At 50.3% G+C, this 15,799-nt stretch overlaps 1 protein-coding gene across 6 annotated transcripts in view; it reads left to right on the forward strand.

Moving 5' to 3' along the window:
* Positions 1-15,799, forward strand: part of BMAL1 (basic helix-loop-helix ARNT like 1) — a 108,242-nt gene that overhangs the window by 60,393 nt on the left and 32,050 nt on the right. For all 6 annotated transcript variants that reach the window (XM_020873052.2, XM_020873054.2, XM_020873057.2 and 3 more), the window contains 3 exons: positions 11,695-11,823; positions 14,691-14,815; positions 15,527-15,673. In XM_020873052.2, coding sequence (XP_020728711.1) covers positions 15,534-15,673 — 140 coding nt within the window. In that variant the 5' untranslated portion in view covers positions 11,695-11,823; positions 14,691-14,815; positions 15,527-15,533. The remainder of the gene's footprint in view (positions 1-11,694; positions 11,824-14,690; positions 14,816-15,526; positions 15,674-15,799) is intronic.

The following is a 15,799-nucleotide window of genomic DNA, read 5'->3' on the forward strand; positions in this document are numbered from 1 at the left end:
TTTTCCAATGAGTCAACTCTTCGCTTTAGGTGGCCAAAGTATTGGAGTTTCAGCTTCAGCATCAGTCCTTCCAATGAATACCCAGGACTTATCTCTTTCAGGATGGACTGGTTGGATCTCCTTGCAGTCCAAGGGACTCTCAAGAGTCTTCTCCAACACCACAGTTCAAAAGCATCTATTCTTCATCACTCAGCTTTCTTCACAGTCCAACTCTCACATCCATACATGACCACTGGAAAAACCATAGCCTTGACCAGATGAACCTTTGTTGGCAAAGTAATGTCTCTGCTTTTTAATATGCTATCTAGGTTGGTCATAACTTTCCTTCCAAGGAGTAAGTGTCTTTTAATTTCATGGCTGCAGTCACCATCTGCAGTGGTTTTGGAGCCCAAAAAAATAAAGTTTGACACTGCTTCCACTGTCTCCCCATCTATTTCCCATGAGGTGATGGGACCAGATGCCATGATCTTAGTTTTCTGAATGTTGAGCTTTAAGCCAACTTTTTCACTGTCCTCTTTCACTTTCATCAAGAGGCTTTTTAGATCCTCCTCACTTTCTGCCATAAGGGTGGTGTCATCTGCGTATCTGAGGCTATTGATATTTCTCTAGGCAATCTTAATTCCAGCTTGTGCTTCTTCCAGCCCAGCGCTTCTCATGATGTCCTCTGCATATAATCTCTGAGATTAGTTACTGCTAATTGAGAACTAGATGGAAAAACACTGCCTGGCACAAAATACAAGCCCAGTGCGTGGTTCCTACTGCTAGTTTTTGTGTCGTCATTTTTGTTGTGATTCTCGCACTGAATATTTTTCTCAGAAAAAGTATCTTGAGCTCTACAACTCACGTTGTTTGAGATTCTTAGACGTGTAACTCTCACTTGCTGTTGCTAAGGCTCAGAAAAATGAAACTGAACTTGCTGAAATTTTGTTTGTTCCTTGTGTAGGAAAGAGACCAGTGAAAGAAAACAAGTAGATTCCATTTTAGTTAAAGGAGGAACTTGCAGGGTAATTCCTGGGGTCAGGAAACACTCAGATGAACATCTGAGATCTGGGGCACTGGCAGGAGGCCTTGGCACTCATCATACAATTAAATTGTCACCCTCAAACTGTTTGCCAGGGCAGGCAAGTGGACAAGTGCATTCAGAAACGTTCCCAGGCATTCCAAACTGGAACAGGAAGGGCCATCTGATTTACTGTTTAACCAGTTAAACACACCAGCCGTGCCCCCAGCACTGTGGTCAGTTCACAACCTTGTGACCCGTTTGGGCATCCTTGAACTGGAGGCGGGAGGTGGGTGGTTGAGAGCCAGCCGTGCCCTCTTCCTCCTCCGTGGGATATCACTTTTGCTTTTTGCTGAGTCTCTGCAGCAACAAAGTGTATGCAGAGTTCCAGCTCCGGGAGTTGGGCACATCGGGGTTCTGTCTTTGATCCCCCGTTCTGGCTGTATGATTTTGGACAAGTTGCTACACCTCTCTGAGCCTCCGTACCATCTTTTTACATGATGGTGATCATAATACCTTCCCCAGAAGGTCATGAGGCCTACATGAGCTGGGTAAGGGCTAGCACCGTCCTCAGCATGTGTGACACTCAGTCAATGGGAGGTGGGCGCTGCTCCAGGAAGGCAGGCAGCAGGTATGTGGACCACAGTGCAGTCTGTGATGCAGACCTCCCGCTCAACATGTCCCCGACCGTCTGCTCCTGCCCGCTAGGTGGACCACAGGAAGGCTCCTCTTCCTCCAGCCGTCACACGGGCACGCGGCCCAGCAGGGGGAGTTCAGGGGGGGATCTTCTCTCCCACTGGCCCCCTGGGCTGGGGGCCTTTGTTCTGTTCACAGATAGGCTACAGCCCTCATGCCAGGAAAAGATGTGAAATCCCACCGGCTGTTCCCTCAACGTATATCCAACACTCAGCAGCTTCTCACCACCCCACCACGGCCACCCAGCCCCAGCTCCTCTCAGACCTCACATCCCATTCATCCGCACCGCCTGCCTGAAAATATACCTTGAATTCTTTCAGTCACTCCTCAGACCGCGCCTGAGGTGTGTTATCTTTTCCCCAGACTGTTCACTGTTCTAGATTTTTCCTCACTGGCCTTCACTGATGCTGCTGCTACCTTTATCACACACACACACACACACACACACACACACACACACCCGCCATATACACTCAGACATGCATGCGCGCACACGCACATACACAGCTCCTCCATCACTGTGCATGGGTATATGCACAGCACCTCCCCCACAGGGTCCCCCATTCCCACCTCACTTCTCAACCCCACAGCCAGACTTCAGTCCCAAGTGGGTCGATCCATCCTGTTTCACTCAGAGTCAGAGCCACGGTCCTTGCGGGGTCTGCCCAGCACCCTGCGGCCTTCACCACAGCCCTCTGCCTTGGCCCCTTTCTCGCCTGGAGCACTCCTTGCTTCTCCTCTGGCTCCCCACGTCTCCCACCTTCCTCCCCAGTGCTCCTCCTGCCCTGTGGCTGACCTTCCTCCCCAGCACTTCCCATCTCCCAGCATTATTTACTTCTTTACCCCTCTGCTGGCCCTGGTCACAGAATGCATATGAGAGGAGGACAAGGGTCTTGTCCCCCACCCCAGTCCTGCTGTGGAGAGCAGTGCCTGGCACCTGGATGCTTTCAGTGAATATCTGTTGAAAGATTCATGAAGGATTGTGGGACCACACATGCATAGTGTCTTCATCATTACAAAACTGTCCCGAATTGAAATTTGTGGTGGAAATTTACTCCGATTACCAGTTCTTTCACTGTAGCAATTACCTGGCACCCAGGGGTGCCTAGTAAGTTCCGCTGGATGCATTGCTTTGGGGCTTTGGGGCCGTGGTAGCCATCTGCGCCCTCCTTCCCCATCAGCCCAGCCCTGCAGCGGGCGGGACGGTGTCCCCGGACCCCTCACTTCCCCACCGTGCATCCTGGTTCTGGCGGCACTGTCAGCGGCTGGCCCCCCTTCCCCTGTATCCCCATCTCTGCAGGCACGTCACCGTCCTTTGCTCTCACCGTCTCATCTTCCTGGTAACTACGGTTTTGTTATTACTACCTGTTCATCTGGCTTTCTCTTTATTGTCTTCCCAGCTTCCCATGGCAGTTATTGCTCTGATTTTAGTTTCACTGGCTGTAGGACAGAAGGGGTGGACTCTCAAAGTATTATCCCCGGTTTCAGGTTCAGAGGTGCGCTTCATGCTGCCCACTGTAGCATGCGGTCCTCTGGCATGTTCTCCAGTCCCAATCCCAGGTCCCTCTTCAGGCCTTTCCCTGTCGCCTTCATCCTCTCCCTCCTACTCCCGGAGCTTATCCACTGGCCAGGCCCTCCCCTCTCCCCCAGGAGCTTCCACTCCCACCATTTCTGTGCCCCTTCACCCCAGATTTGCAGTCCAAGCTTGCTCTCTGTGACCTGCAAAGTTATGCCCAGCCCCCGGCCTTCTGCTCTTGGTCTCACCTCACAGCTCATCACTTCAGTAACCACAGTTAAGCCAACAGGCATCCCAAGTGCTTTTTGTGCGTTGGCCTCATTCAATCTGGGAAGAGGAATCTTCCTCTTACAGGTGAGGAGACCACACTCCCAGAGGTCATGGAACTGGCCCAGTCAGCAGCAGGGCTGGGATTTGAACCCAGGCTGTCTGGCTTCAGAGGACTGACCACTGCTCTGTCCTCCCTTCCTGTCCCCATCATGCCATCCCCCGTTTGTCCACCCCCTGCCTGATGCTCGGCAGGAGGGGATCCCTGGCTCTTCCTCTGTTCCAGCTTGGGGAGCCGGGGGAGGTGACAGGCGTGGTTGAGCATCTCTGGATAAATGCGCACCGCACGGCCTTGCCCACCAGGGCGCTCTGCTGCCCTGCACCCACCACACAGCCCTCCCCGGCCAGTCCTCAGGTCCTTCCCCACTTGCAGTTGGCCTTGTTCTCTGCCAAGGCAAAAAGGTGAAGGCTGTTCCCTATAATATTGCTCAGTGCCCCATCTTTGCTTTTGCTTCCCCTCAACACCAGCATCCTTCTCTTTGTGTGTGTGCTAAGTCACTTCAGTCGTGTCCGACTCTCTGTGACCCCATGGACTGTAGCCCACCAGGCTCCTCTGTCCATGGGGTTCTCCAGGCAAGAATACTGGAGTGGGTTGCCATGCCCTCCTCCAAGGGATCTTCCCCACCCAGGGATCAAACCCCCACCTCCTGCATTGGTGTAGGGGGTTCTTTACCAGAAGCGCTCCCTGGGAAGCCCCTCCTTCTCTTTATCACCAAATAACAGCAGTGCATCCTTTTGTTTCCTTTAGAACAAGATACAGGTGTTTTCCATAATTTTTTTCCAACATCAGGCAGCAGGTTCTTTGGTGGAAAGAGTGTTCTTTCCCCGAGTCTTTAGGGCCAAGCTACATTTTCTTAGTCTGTAGCATGTATAAAAAAGGAATAAGAAGCGGTGGGTGAGGGGGGAGGAAGGAAAAGAAACAACAACAACTTGAAGCCAGGCTGATGTGTCTTTGGTTAATGAGCCTTTTTGGTGGGGGACGGGAGGGGTTATCCTTGTGCCATCATTAAATGCAGGGATGTGTCAGGGCTAAAGGTCAGGAGGAGAGCTTTGCCCTCAGGAGGCTGCCTCCCAGAACTGACAGTACAGAGCAGCCAGGATGTGTGGACCCAGAGCACGCCCTGCCTCCCCAGACATCAAGCATCTCCCCCAGGCCCTACACGGGGCACCTGGGTGCAGAGGTGAATGAGGCCTGGTTCTTTCTGAGGGAGGCAGCCCATGTGAGCCCCCCAGAAGCTTCAGATCCCATTGTCATCCTCCAGGCAGTGCAGAGAAATCCTGGGTCTTGGCCGGCGGGGGGGCTGAATGCACGTGGGTGCTGAGAGGCAGAGGGCACATGGGGCAGAGGGCATGCACTGGGCGGAGGAGGTGGCCGGGGACAGGGGGGACAGAGACCTCGGACATTAGGATTTTCTCAGAGGAGCCGAGAAGCTGACTGACAAAGCCATGCCAAGCACCTTCTGGCATGGAAGTGGGCAGGGAAGGAGGGGAAAGCAGGATTGCTGCATCCTGAGTGATCCTGCAGAGCAAGTGTCCCCTTCGCGTGCCCCACCCAAGCTCCCATTTAGCTCCACTAGATGCTGGGTGCAGGAAAGCGTGGGGACCAGCGCCTGTGAGGAGATGGAGACCCTGCTGCTCCCCCACCGTCACCCTCTTCAGGGCTGTGTTTAAGGTTCCTAGAAGCCCTGCAGAGGAGAAACCCAGCCTTTAAACAGAATTCCCCATGCTTCTTTGACCACGGCTTGCCCCCGCCCCCCATGTCTTTGCATTTAAGTCTCATAGTATCGGTGTTCTGTGACAGCTCTTTGGGAAGTGCTGCTGTGGAGAATTTTTCAATCCCTGCATACTCTGGAATGTGCCCACTTCTTATTTTGCCTGGAGGCCATGCTACATACTGGAAAGACTGTGGGCTTTAGATAGGACTGACCTGGGTTTACATCTACCTTCCTGTATAATTTCTGACTTTTCTCGGTTTACCTAACCACCTCTCTGAAACTTAGCTTTCTCATTTTTAAAATGGGAGAACATTAGCCACCTAACAGGGCTGCTGTGATGGTTAAATGAGAAAATAATGATAGATTCCACGTGGAGGGCTTATCATGTGTCAGATATAATGGAATTTGAAGCCACTGGGGGGCTCACACATGCTGCTTTCCGCAGAAAGATCCAGGCCTCGTTCTCTGCACCCAGGTGCCCCGTGTAGGGCCTGGGGGAGATGTTCAATGTCTGGGGAGGCAAGGCGTGCTCTGGGTCTGCACATCTGACTAGGCACTTTCTGCCTCTCTTTTCATCTTCACCACAGCTCAGAGGCAGGATATATTGTCATCCATATCTCCCAGGTCAGGAGGCTATGACACACCAAGTTAAGGGTCGTGTGTATGTCAGAACTGAGATTTACATCCCAGGCACTGATAACCTGCTGGAGTCAGGATTTGAACCCTAACCGTCACCCCCCAGCAGAGAGCATGCTCCAAACCACCATGTCATAAAGGGCCTGGTGCATTGAAGGCACCAAGGAATATCCATTCCCTTTTCAGGAGATTCATGGGTACTTACAGGGAGATCGGTCATTCCTGAGACTCCAAGTTACTCTGCAGTCTTTCTTATTAAACCTGTTAAAGGAGTAATCTGGATCTGCCTGTCCACTCATTGCTTTCTACACATAAAATAAAAATTCTCCTTCAGCCAGTGTCAAAAAAAGTTATGACACTTCTCTTATGACCTCTCTGCTTTGCCTTCAAATGCTGATCCACCTCAATTTGGGCAGTGTCTCAACTGTCTACTGGCATTGGGCCAGTCTCCAAACTGGTCCCGCTAGTGGTCTGTGCAACCCCATCCAGGACCAAGGGTCCTCCCAGAAAGCACTGTGGATCTGTAGCTTGTTCCTCCAGCTGTTCTCTGTCCTATACTTTGGTGGTAGACTTGGCAAAGGTCTAAGAAGTCATCCCTTTTATCACTCATTCAGCAAACATTTACTTAGTGCCATTGCTAGACTAGGAGTATGCCCTGTATTGTGCCTCTTAATTAGATCGCAGAATCTCACAGCCCTCAGTAGGCCTCCAAGACTGGAATGCTGCAGACTCTCCTCTGTCCATGGTGTTGGCGATCTTTTCCACATCGACCAGCCTTGTTTACAGCCTAATCCAGCATTCACATCCCCTGCCCCTTGTGAGACCCTCTCAACAGGCCCTTCAAGTCCCATAGTTCCAAGTGCAAGCTCCTTGGTTTTTGTGTGATTTCAGGATTCCCAAGCATCTAAAGCTTCCAGCAGGACTGGGTACACAAGTGCCACAAATGGGGTTCTCCCCAGGCCCCTGACAGCCACTGCAAATACACTCTCCTCTGCTCAGAACATCATTCCAACTATCCAACCTGCCAAGCAAACATCTACAACACCTGGTTCAAGACTCACCTCCTCCCTGGTCCCTCCTCCTTCCACTGCCCCGCGCACACCATCAAAGAAGCTAATCGTTTTCTCCTGTTCTGCTCCTGTCCTTCACCTACATTGCGCCCCACAGCTAGAAAAAAAGGCACTCCTTCCTCAAGACACTTGACTGCCACCTGCTGGAAATTTAGGGTAAATGCTCTACAAATCTCTGCAGCTTAACTGAAGTGAAGGTGCATCCTGACATTGCATAGGATGCTGCACGACTGCAGGCAGGGCGCTGCCTATTGCAGTGATCAGGACTGAGGTGATCTTAAACATTCCCCTCTGTGTTCATGTGCCCTGGCTTCCACTTGGGCTGAAGAAATGCTTGATATTGATGCAAGCCGCTGTTACCTTAGACTTGAGGCACCTGTTTCATGGCTGAATGATCGCTAAATCCATCTGTTGCAAAGGAAGGCAACCAAACTTCCCACAAGCTGTCAGAATAACCAGAGGGCCTCAGAGGGATTTGCAGTGGGGACCAGGGACCCTTCAGTCTGTCATCTCTGCTCAAAGGCCACCACCATAGGAACAGACCAGAGCAACTCCACAGTCCTCCCCACAGGAAACCTCAAGTCAAGAATATGATGGAGAATTGGAGCAGGTGCTGTGTCCAGGGCCAGCTCCTTGTAGGTTGTGGGGAGGCAGAGGTGGCCACACAGGGGTCCTTGCAGGGAGCTGGGGGTTTTGTGAGGAAGTCCATCAGTGAGCATGCAGCTGACTAGACAAGGGTAAGCAAGGGTGTTGATACACTATCGTCCATATTTTCCTAAGCCAAGCTCTTTTATTAAGCCACATCACCGAAAACCAGTACCCCAGTGACATCTGGGTCTTCAAAAAGTGGTGTCAATAGAGCTCCATCCAGCTGTTACACTTGCAGGTGGGGGCAGGAGGGGGGACATGCTTTTACTAGGGTCCTGTTTTATAAAGGGAGAAGCCCTCTGTCCCTTCGCAAAGCTTATTTTCCCAGAGCCATCTGGCATAGCATTGTTCAGGTCCCACGGTCTCCCAGAGAGTTACCCCTCTTTGGTAACCCTAATGAAGGAAGAAGGCTGAGCCGTTTCCTCTCTGCCCTGGCTGCCAGGAAGCCCAGAGACAGTTTCTGTAGCTTTGCTTGCGTCTTCTCATCACTTCCCTGATACCTTCTCCAGGAGTGCTTGTTTTGGGCTGTTTGTATTTTCCATTGTGGGGATAGATTTGGGGGCTGGATGGGCAGTGATGTGGCAGAAGAAAGAACTACCAGTGAGCCAGACACACGTGGATTTCAGTCCCCACCTGTTAACCGTGTTATCTTAGGCAAGATGTCTTTACCTCTTCAATGCTGAGTTCCTTACCTGGAAATGACCACAAGGAACAGATAGGTTACTGTGAAGATTAGACTCTGCCAGTGTGACCTGCACTGTTCCCTCTCCCTCTTCCCAGGTCAGGCTTGGTCTGTGGCTCCAGGATCGGAGTCAGTTTTTCCTTCTTCCTGCCTCTGTCAGTCGGCTTAGGATGAGTGATACAGCAGAGAGAGGCAAGGGGCCTGCCCTCCTGGTTTGTCTGGGACAAAGGGGTTTCCTGGCATGCAGGATTTCCAGTGCTCAAACAAGAAGGTTGGAGGCAAACAGAAGAGCTGGTCACCCTAGTAGAAAACTACCTCAACATCTCAGGGGCTTAGAGTGGCTTAGGTTTGCTTCTTGCTGGAAGTATCATCTATCCGAGACCTTGGCTAAAGGGGGAGTCTCTATCTGGCAGTCGCTGATCCCTTGGTAAGGGGGCAGTTGGTCAGGGCCAGTTCAAAGGCTGCTGCTGTCCCCTCCACTCACGTTCATCTGTCCGGAAGAGTCACTTGGCCAGGCCTGACATGGGGCAGCCTGCCGACTCCCCACACAGAGCAGCAGCGATAGGTTTGAACCTTAGTACAATCTGCACACTTCGCTTTCTCTTCTTGTCATTCCGGGGCGCTGGGGCAGGGAGAGGGAGGGCAAGCTGAGAGATGCCTGGTCTGTGACTGGAGGGCTCCCGGTCGCCATCGTGCTGTGGACGGTTGTGGGGGGGGCCCTTAAGGGGTGGTTAGCCTCGCCGGCTGTGCTCGAAGGAGCGGTGGTCTCCTTTGGGCGTCTAACAGTGGCTGACATACCCTCCTCTTCCAGCCCCCTTGTTCCTTTGTGTGGAGCCAGAGCATCTTCTTCCTGTGCTCCGAGGACCACGAGGGGACTGAGGTGGGATGGGGGGCCCCCAAGCTCTTCCCTGGCACACTTCCCAGGCCCCTTCATGTCTGGCTTTCTCTGGCCACCCAGAGAGCCTCCCTCCCACCTTCGGAAATCTCTAGCTCAGAGGTGGGCACACATGTGACACCCACTCTAGGACCAGGGCCGGGCTCTCCCCAGAGCATCCTCACTATGTGTCACTTGGATGGCAGCACCAGGGCTGGCCCAACCCCCGCTCAGCTGGGTTCCCCCCTCCCAGGTACCTTTGGTCTCTTGGGGCCACCTTCCTTGGCTCAAACCTCTTTTAAGAGGTAATTAGCACAGAAAAGGTTTTTGTCTCTTTTGTTGTTTCCTTTATTGTCTTATATCTAAGAACACCTTCCTGGAGAGAAAACAGTTTTCCCAAAAATATTTGTCACAACTGATTCAATTTCCTTGTCCAAGCATATAAGAAATACGGTTTAGATTTTGCAAAACAGAGTGCTAAAAATGTTTGTTAGCATTTATGATTTCTATAAAGGAAATCTGAGCATTGGTAAAAAATGATCAAAATGAGAATTCGTGGGGCGTTTGGTACTGAGGACCTCTATCTAAATTTCAGGGATGTGGGGGAAAGAGAAAACGAGAGGCATGGTATTGGGAGACGCGGAACCCTGAGATCCAGGTGCAGGGGGCGGGGCCGGGCGGGGCCGGGCGGGGCCGGGCGGCCGGGACGGCGGGGGGCGGGGCCGCAGCGGGTGCGGGGAAGGGTCGGCAGCCGGGAGAGCCGAAGGCTTCCCTGAGGGGACTCCTGAGGGCAGTTGAAAGGCACGCAGGAGTTCACCAGGTGACCGAGTGGGCAAAGGGAGCCATGCCTGCTTCCTGCAAAACAAAGTGGACGCAGCTGAGGCCTCGTGCTCTTGGGAACTGAAGTATTTCAGTGGCCTGGCGCCTCAGGCAGCGAATGCGCTGCTTGGGCTGGGGAGTAAGCAAGCCCATTGCCGAGGCCTGGTGTTTCCTGCTAGGTGTTGGGGTTTTATCTGGAGGGCCTGGGCGAGCAGTGAAGCTGTTGAAATGTTTTAAGCAAGGGGGCGTCCTGCCTCTTACCACAGTGAAGAGAGGGCAACGCTGGAGCAGGGAGCAGCCCGGATGGAGGGAAGTGGCTGGACCCTGCTATCCAAGGGCCAAGCGGGGGCTCTGGGGTGTTGGAAGGAGAGGAGTTTATGCCCAGGGTGGATCCTGGGTCGCCCGTTTGGGGTTGGGAGGATAGTGTGGGACCTGGATGCCGGTCTGATTTAGATGGGGTCCTGTGTGGTAAGTGCACCCCTGCCCCTAGCAGCCCTACCCTGGGGACTTTGCATCCTTGTGCCACTGCTGTATCCATAAGGCTTAGGAACTGAAGCCCGGAATTCCTGGACACATCTTTGCAGGGGCTGAGATGGGGTTACCAGCGTTAGACAGGGAGGGGTTCTGAATCAGACTGCAAAGAAGAGTAAATTGGAAGGACATGGTCATTTCTATTCCCTGGATACTCATTTGAAGACCTTTGTAATGATCTCAGCAAGGTAGGTTATCCAAGAGGCCAGAATTAGCCCGAGGAACATGAAGTGCCAGAATTTGTGCTTCAGAAAGGTCAGGAGAACCCCATTTAAAGCCCCTGTCTTTTCATCTCAAGGCGGAGCAGGGAAGGAATAAGGGGGCTTCTTTAGAGCCTGTTCCCCTTTCAGGGTTCACAGGGACAGGGAGGAGACCCGGTATCCTGCCAGCAGGAGGTGGGCAGGGCAGCACCACCCGCCCCCCCTTTGACGTCAGCAGCTGTTCAGAACTGATTTCTCTACCAGACGTACTTGATTTCAGGGACATTTTCTTTAAACATCTTAGCTCATTCCCAGCCATTTCAGGCATTGGCCCTGCTGGCATTTCGTCTTGGCTTCATGTTTCTTGAAGACTTGCTTTCTGTTGTTCCACGTTGTGTGTGTGTAGGTAACTCACTTGGCAGGAGCGAGGTGAGTAGTATCCTCGGGGGCAGGTGTAGCTCTGGGAGCCCTACTGCGCTCCCCTGCTGAGTGATCTTGGCTGGTTTCTTCACCTCTCTCTGCCTCAATCTTCTCCTTGGTCAAATGTGGAAACAGTAGTTTTAATACTTACCTCAGAGTTATTGTCGGGTTTAAGTGAGTTAATCTACATGGTGCAGTAAGAGCAGTGCCCGATGCCAAGTACACGCTCAGTTAGCGTCCACTGTTATTATTGCTTGACCCAGCAGGAGAAATGAAAAATATAATTATCTTCTTCCTCTTAAGGCCATGTCCAAGAATCTACGTTTAGTAATTTTAAAGGCATTGTTTTTCACAGAAAATATCTCCCAGCATATTTCCTCACGAGTTTGCAGTTGAGTTGAACAGGCAGCTGAAGGATGGGATGGTGAGCTCAGCATTGCTCCCTGTAATCAGGAGTCATGATTGAGCTCCTCATCTCCTTCAGCTGCTGTGAGACTTTCAACTGTGTCTACTTCAAAGTGACCTGTCTGGGGTTTCTTTTCCTGTGGGCCCCACTGCAGGTTTCTGGAAGAACTTGACTGCCTGAAAGGAAGCGGCAAAACATGAAAATCGCTTTGAGGTGACCAACAAGTCCAGCGGCCCCTTGCTTCTCCCAAGGTGGATCTGAGGTTTAAGAACCATAACTTCAGGTAACAATCCTATCCTACCCACCACCACCTAGATACACTCTCCTTGCACCTCCGACGGTCGTTCTTCATTTAGGAAGTGTGGTTTCTCCCCAAATCCCTGAAACCTGGAATATTCCACCTCCTGCAAATGTCTGGCTGTTCAGAAAGAGTGGTGGGGGCTGGAGTGGCATCCCAGGTCTGACATGTGGCCCAGATGGTCACTGAGACCCTAAGTGTAGGGCTCTGCTCACAGCTGACTGGCTTCTCTTAATGTCAGTATTGGTAATAACAGCAATGGCAGCTACAGCAGGGCCATTAGTGTGATTAAATGATTATAAAATACTCTTCGAAGAATACATCTAAGACTAGCCAGGAAATTTCTGAAAACAAAAAGTACAAAGAGGAAAAAGAGTTGTTCTATCAGATATTAAAATGTATTTTACAGCCATAGTCATCAACAGTGTGGTGCCAGAATGGAAATAAGCAGGTCAAGGGAACAGAATGGAAAGTTCAGACTAAAAAATGAGTCAAGAAAAGTGGCATTTCTAGTGACTGGTAACAGGACATGTAGATCTAGTAGGTAGTGTTGGAATAACTGTATTCTTTGGAAGGAAATTAGAAATTCCCAACCTTAAGTAGTGCACTGAAAATAATTTCCAAGTGGATTAAAACTGAATTTATTTTTTAAAGTTATAAAACTGTTAGCAAAGAAGAAGATATTTTTATTGTTTGGGGGTGAGAAAAGAGTTTTTAAAACCTGTCACTTTTAGTATCACTTGCAAACACCATAAGCAAAGATAAAAGACAAAAAGGGGAGTAAATTATTTACAGCATCTATGATGAGCAAAGATTAATATACCTAACATGCAAATTTATTTATTTTTCAATATGTATTTATTGAGCGCTTACTATGTGCTGAAACGTGATCTGGGCACTAAGGGTGCAAACAATAAACCAAAGTCCGTACTCCTCTGATGCTTATGATCTAGTGGAGAGGACAGCTGGTAAATGAGGTAGGTTATTGCTGGCCAGATGTGAATAAAGGCAATGGAAAAAAATTAAGCAGGACTGAGGTGGTTAGAAAGAGTTGTGGGGGTGCATGTTATATGGTTATCCTGGGAAACTTCATTGATAAAGTGACATTTGAACAGAAATATGAAGGAAAAAGGGGAGAAGTGGTTGAATTTTGGGTTTTTTTTTTTTTTTTGACTGTTTAGCTATTAGGATTTGTTGATGGATTAGATGCAGGCCATGAAAGAAAAGGAATCAGGGGGTGACTTCTTGGTTTGGGGCCTAAGCAGCAAGCAGGATTGAAGCACCACTTACTGACCTGGGCATGACCAAGAGGCTGGGCTTGTGGACAACCAGGGATTGGTTATGGATGTTTCATGGTTCTGTTGTATATTGAAGGGGAGATGTCAAGGTGATGCTTTGGAACTCAGGAAAGGGTCTGGGCTGGAGATGTAAACATGAGAGTTGTCATAGTATAGGTAGTTATTTAAAACAATGAAACTAGGCAGATCTCCAAGGGAGGGAGAGTAGACAGAGAGGGGGGCCAAGAACATCCATGGGTCACTCACCTAGAGGTGAGGGAGACGAGGGGAACCAGCTATAGAGACCACAGAGGAGGGACCACTGAAGTAGGAGAACCATGAAGCTGAGAGCCAGGAGTGAGAGGTCAGCTCTATCAGATGTGTTGATGGGCCAAGCCGGGAGGGGATGGAGAAGTGGCCATTGCATTAGCAATGAGGAGGTCATTAATGAACCCAGCAGGGGCCGGTATATTGGAATGATGACGACAAAAGCCTGATTTGAGTTATTTGTAGCGAGGAAGAGAAAAGCAATTGAAAACAAAGAAATGGGGCAGTAACTGGAAGGGAATCAAGTTCAAGAGAGTTTATTCCCCACCCTCCCCCTGCCCCCAAGATGAGAGTTGTTGCAATGTGTTCTTGTCCTTATAGAAGCGATGCAAGAGAATGCGGAATGTGGATGATGCCAGGTTGGGGGTGGATGGTCCACACTCTTGAGAGAGGAGGGCTCAGCACGCTTTGGGGTGGGGTCCTAGCCGGCAGTGTCTAGGTTGCTGGTAGAAGTGGTCACTGGCCTCTTTTCTCAGCGGCGTAGAAAGCTGATTTATCGGCAAAGGGTGAAAATTGAGACGTTGGAGGTTTGAGGAGGAAAGCGCAAGTGTGGTCGCAGAGCAGGGGAGTCAGGTGTTGCTGTGTGCTTTTCCCCAGGCTCAGGTGCCCAGGCGAGCATGAGTGAGGAGGCCCTCGATGTTCAAGGCAGTATGGTAGGAAAACAGGACACAAGTGGGCACCAGCGATAACCAAGAAGTACCTATAGGGACTTCCCTGGTGGTCCAGTGGTTAAGACTTTGCTTTCCAATGCAGAGGATGCAGGTTCATCCCTGGTTGGGGGACTAAGATCCCACATACTCCGTGGCCGAAACACCAGAACATAAACAGCAGAAGCAGTATTGTAACAAATTCAACAGACTTTAAAAACAATTGGTCCACATCAAAGAAAGAAAGACATGCCTATAAACAGAAACACCATCCATAATAATTTTAAGATACAAGTAAAAATAGTGAGGTTTTGTTTTTTCCTTCAGATTGACAAGAGCTTTTACTGGGGATAAAAGTCATTGTGCTTTTCTGGAGCACAGTGTTTCTGTATTTAGCAAAACATGCAATGTGTGTCTCCTTTAGACCCATCAGTCCTCCTTCTAGAAGTTTACACTAAGAGATAATAGCTCAAATGCACAGAGCTATGTGCACAGTCAGTGTTCACTCCAGCAGCGATGGTGAGAGTGACCAGGAGGGCTCTGGTCACCAATCAGTGGACACAGTGGAAACAAAAGCTCACCCTCACCTTTCACTTTGCAGATGAGGAAACTCAGGCCCAGAGAGAGGGAGTGACAGCCCCAGTCACGTCGCCTGGAGCTCAGACCCCAACGGTGGGCAGTGCACGGCCCCCTTCACCTGGGTTTGGAGTTGGAGTCCCTTGCAAGGTACTAGCCAGTCTCTCTTTTGAGCTGACTTGCTTTGTGCTTTTAAGATACGAATTCTCAAAATGCTTTGCAAATGTTTGCAGTGCCTTCACTTCATTATGCAAGGTTTTCCTTGAAATGGAATCCCACATGCAAAAAGGGCAGGCAGAGAATAGACAGACTTTGCCTGGATCAGTGATCGGGAGGGACTGCTTTTTTGACTCCCAAGTGGGACTTATAGGCTGAGAAAGGATATTGTATGCTTTCCTACAACTTTGATAAAAGCTGTAATAAAAATACAGAGATAACAAGTAGATCATATTTATTTCATTGATTAGATTTGATCAAAAGAAAATTAAGACTGTGAGAACATCTGGGACACTTGGTCACCTCCATGGGTGGAACATGGGGCTGTACCTGCTAGAGCCTTGGGTTCTGCTTTAGTTCTTCATGCCCTGGCACAGGGCCCTAAGAGAAGCCACATAATTTCTCTGAGCTTTGTGTCTTTGTCAGAAAGAACAAGCAGATGAGCCTAAATTACCTATAACAACTCCTGGAATAAATATGATGCTTCTTCTGGCAGTGCCTTGTCCTCGTCCCAGCTGGCTGGGTGAGAGAGATGTCAGTGCTCTTGTGAAGTGCCTGTCATTCCACAGCGCCACCCTAGTCCTCCACCACCTTAGAAAAGCTTGTGGAAATAAATGCACCTCTGTCTCCTTGTACCTATTTCAGACCTCCAATGGCCGACCAGAGAATGGACATTTCTTCAACAATCAGTGACTTCATGTCCCCAGGTGCCACCGACCTCCTCTCCAGCCCTCTGGGCACCGGTGGCGTGGATTGCAACCGGAAACGCAAGGGCAGCTCCACAGACTACCAGTAAGGCCTTTGGGCTTGTCTTCCTCTGACTAAACTTGATGTCACCTTAACGGGCATGAACATCCAGGGGCCCTACTGTTCCTTCTGGAAGAAGGAATCCTGTCTATGAAAAGGGACGGGAATGAA

This window comes from Odocoileus virginianus, chromosome 10 (assembly GCF_023699985.2).
Source record: "Odocoileus virginianus isolate 20LAN1187 ecotype Illinois chromosome 10, Ovbor_1.2, whole genome shotgun sequence".
NCBI lineage: Eukaryota > Metazoa > Chordata > Mammalia > Artiodactyla > Cervidae > Odocoileus > Odocoileus virginianus.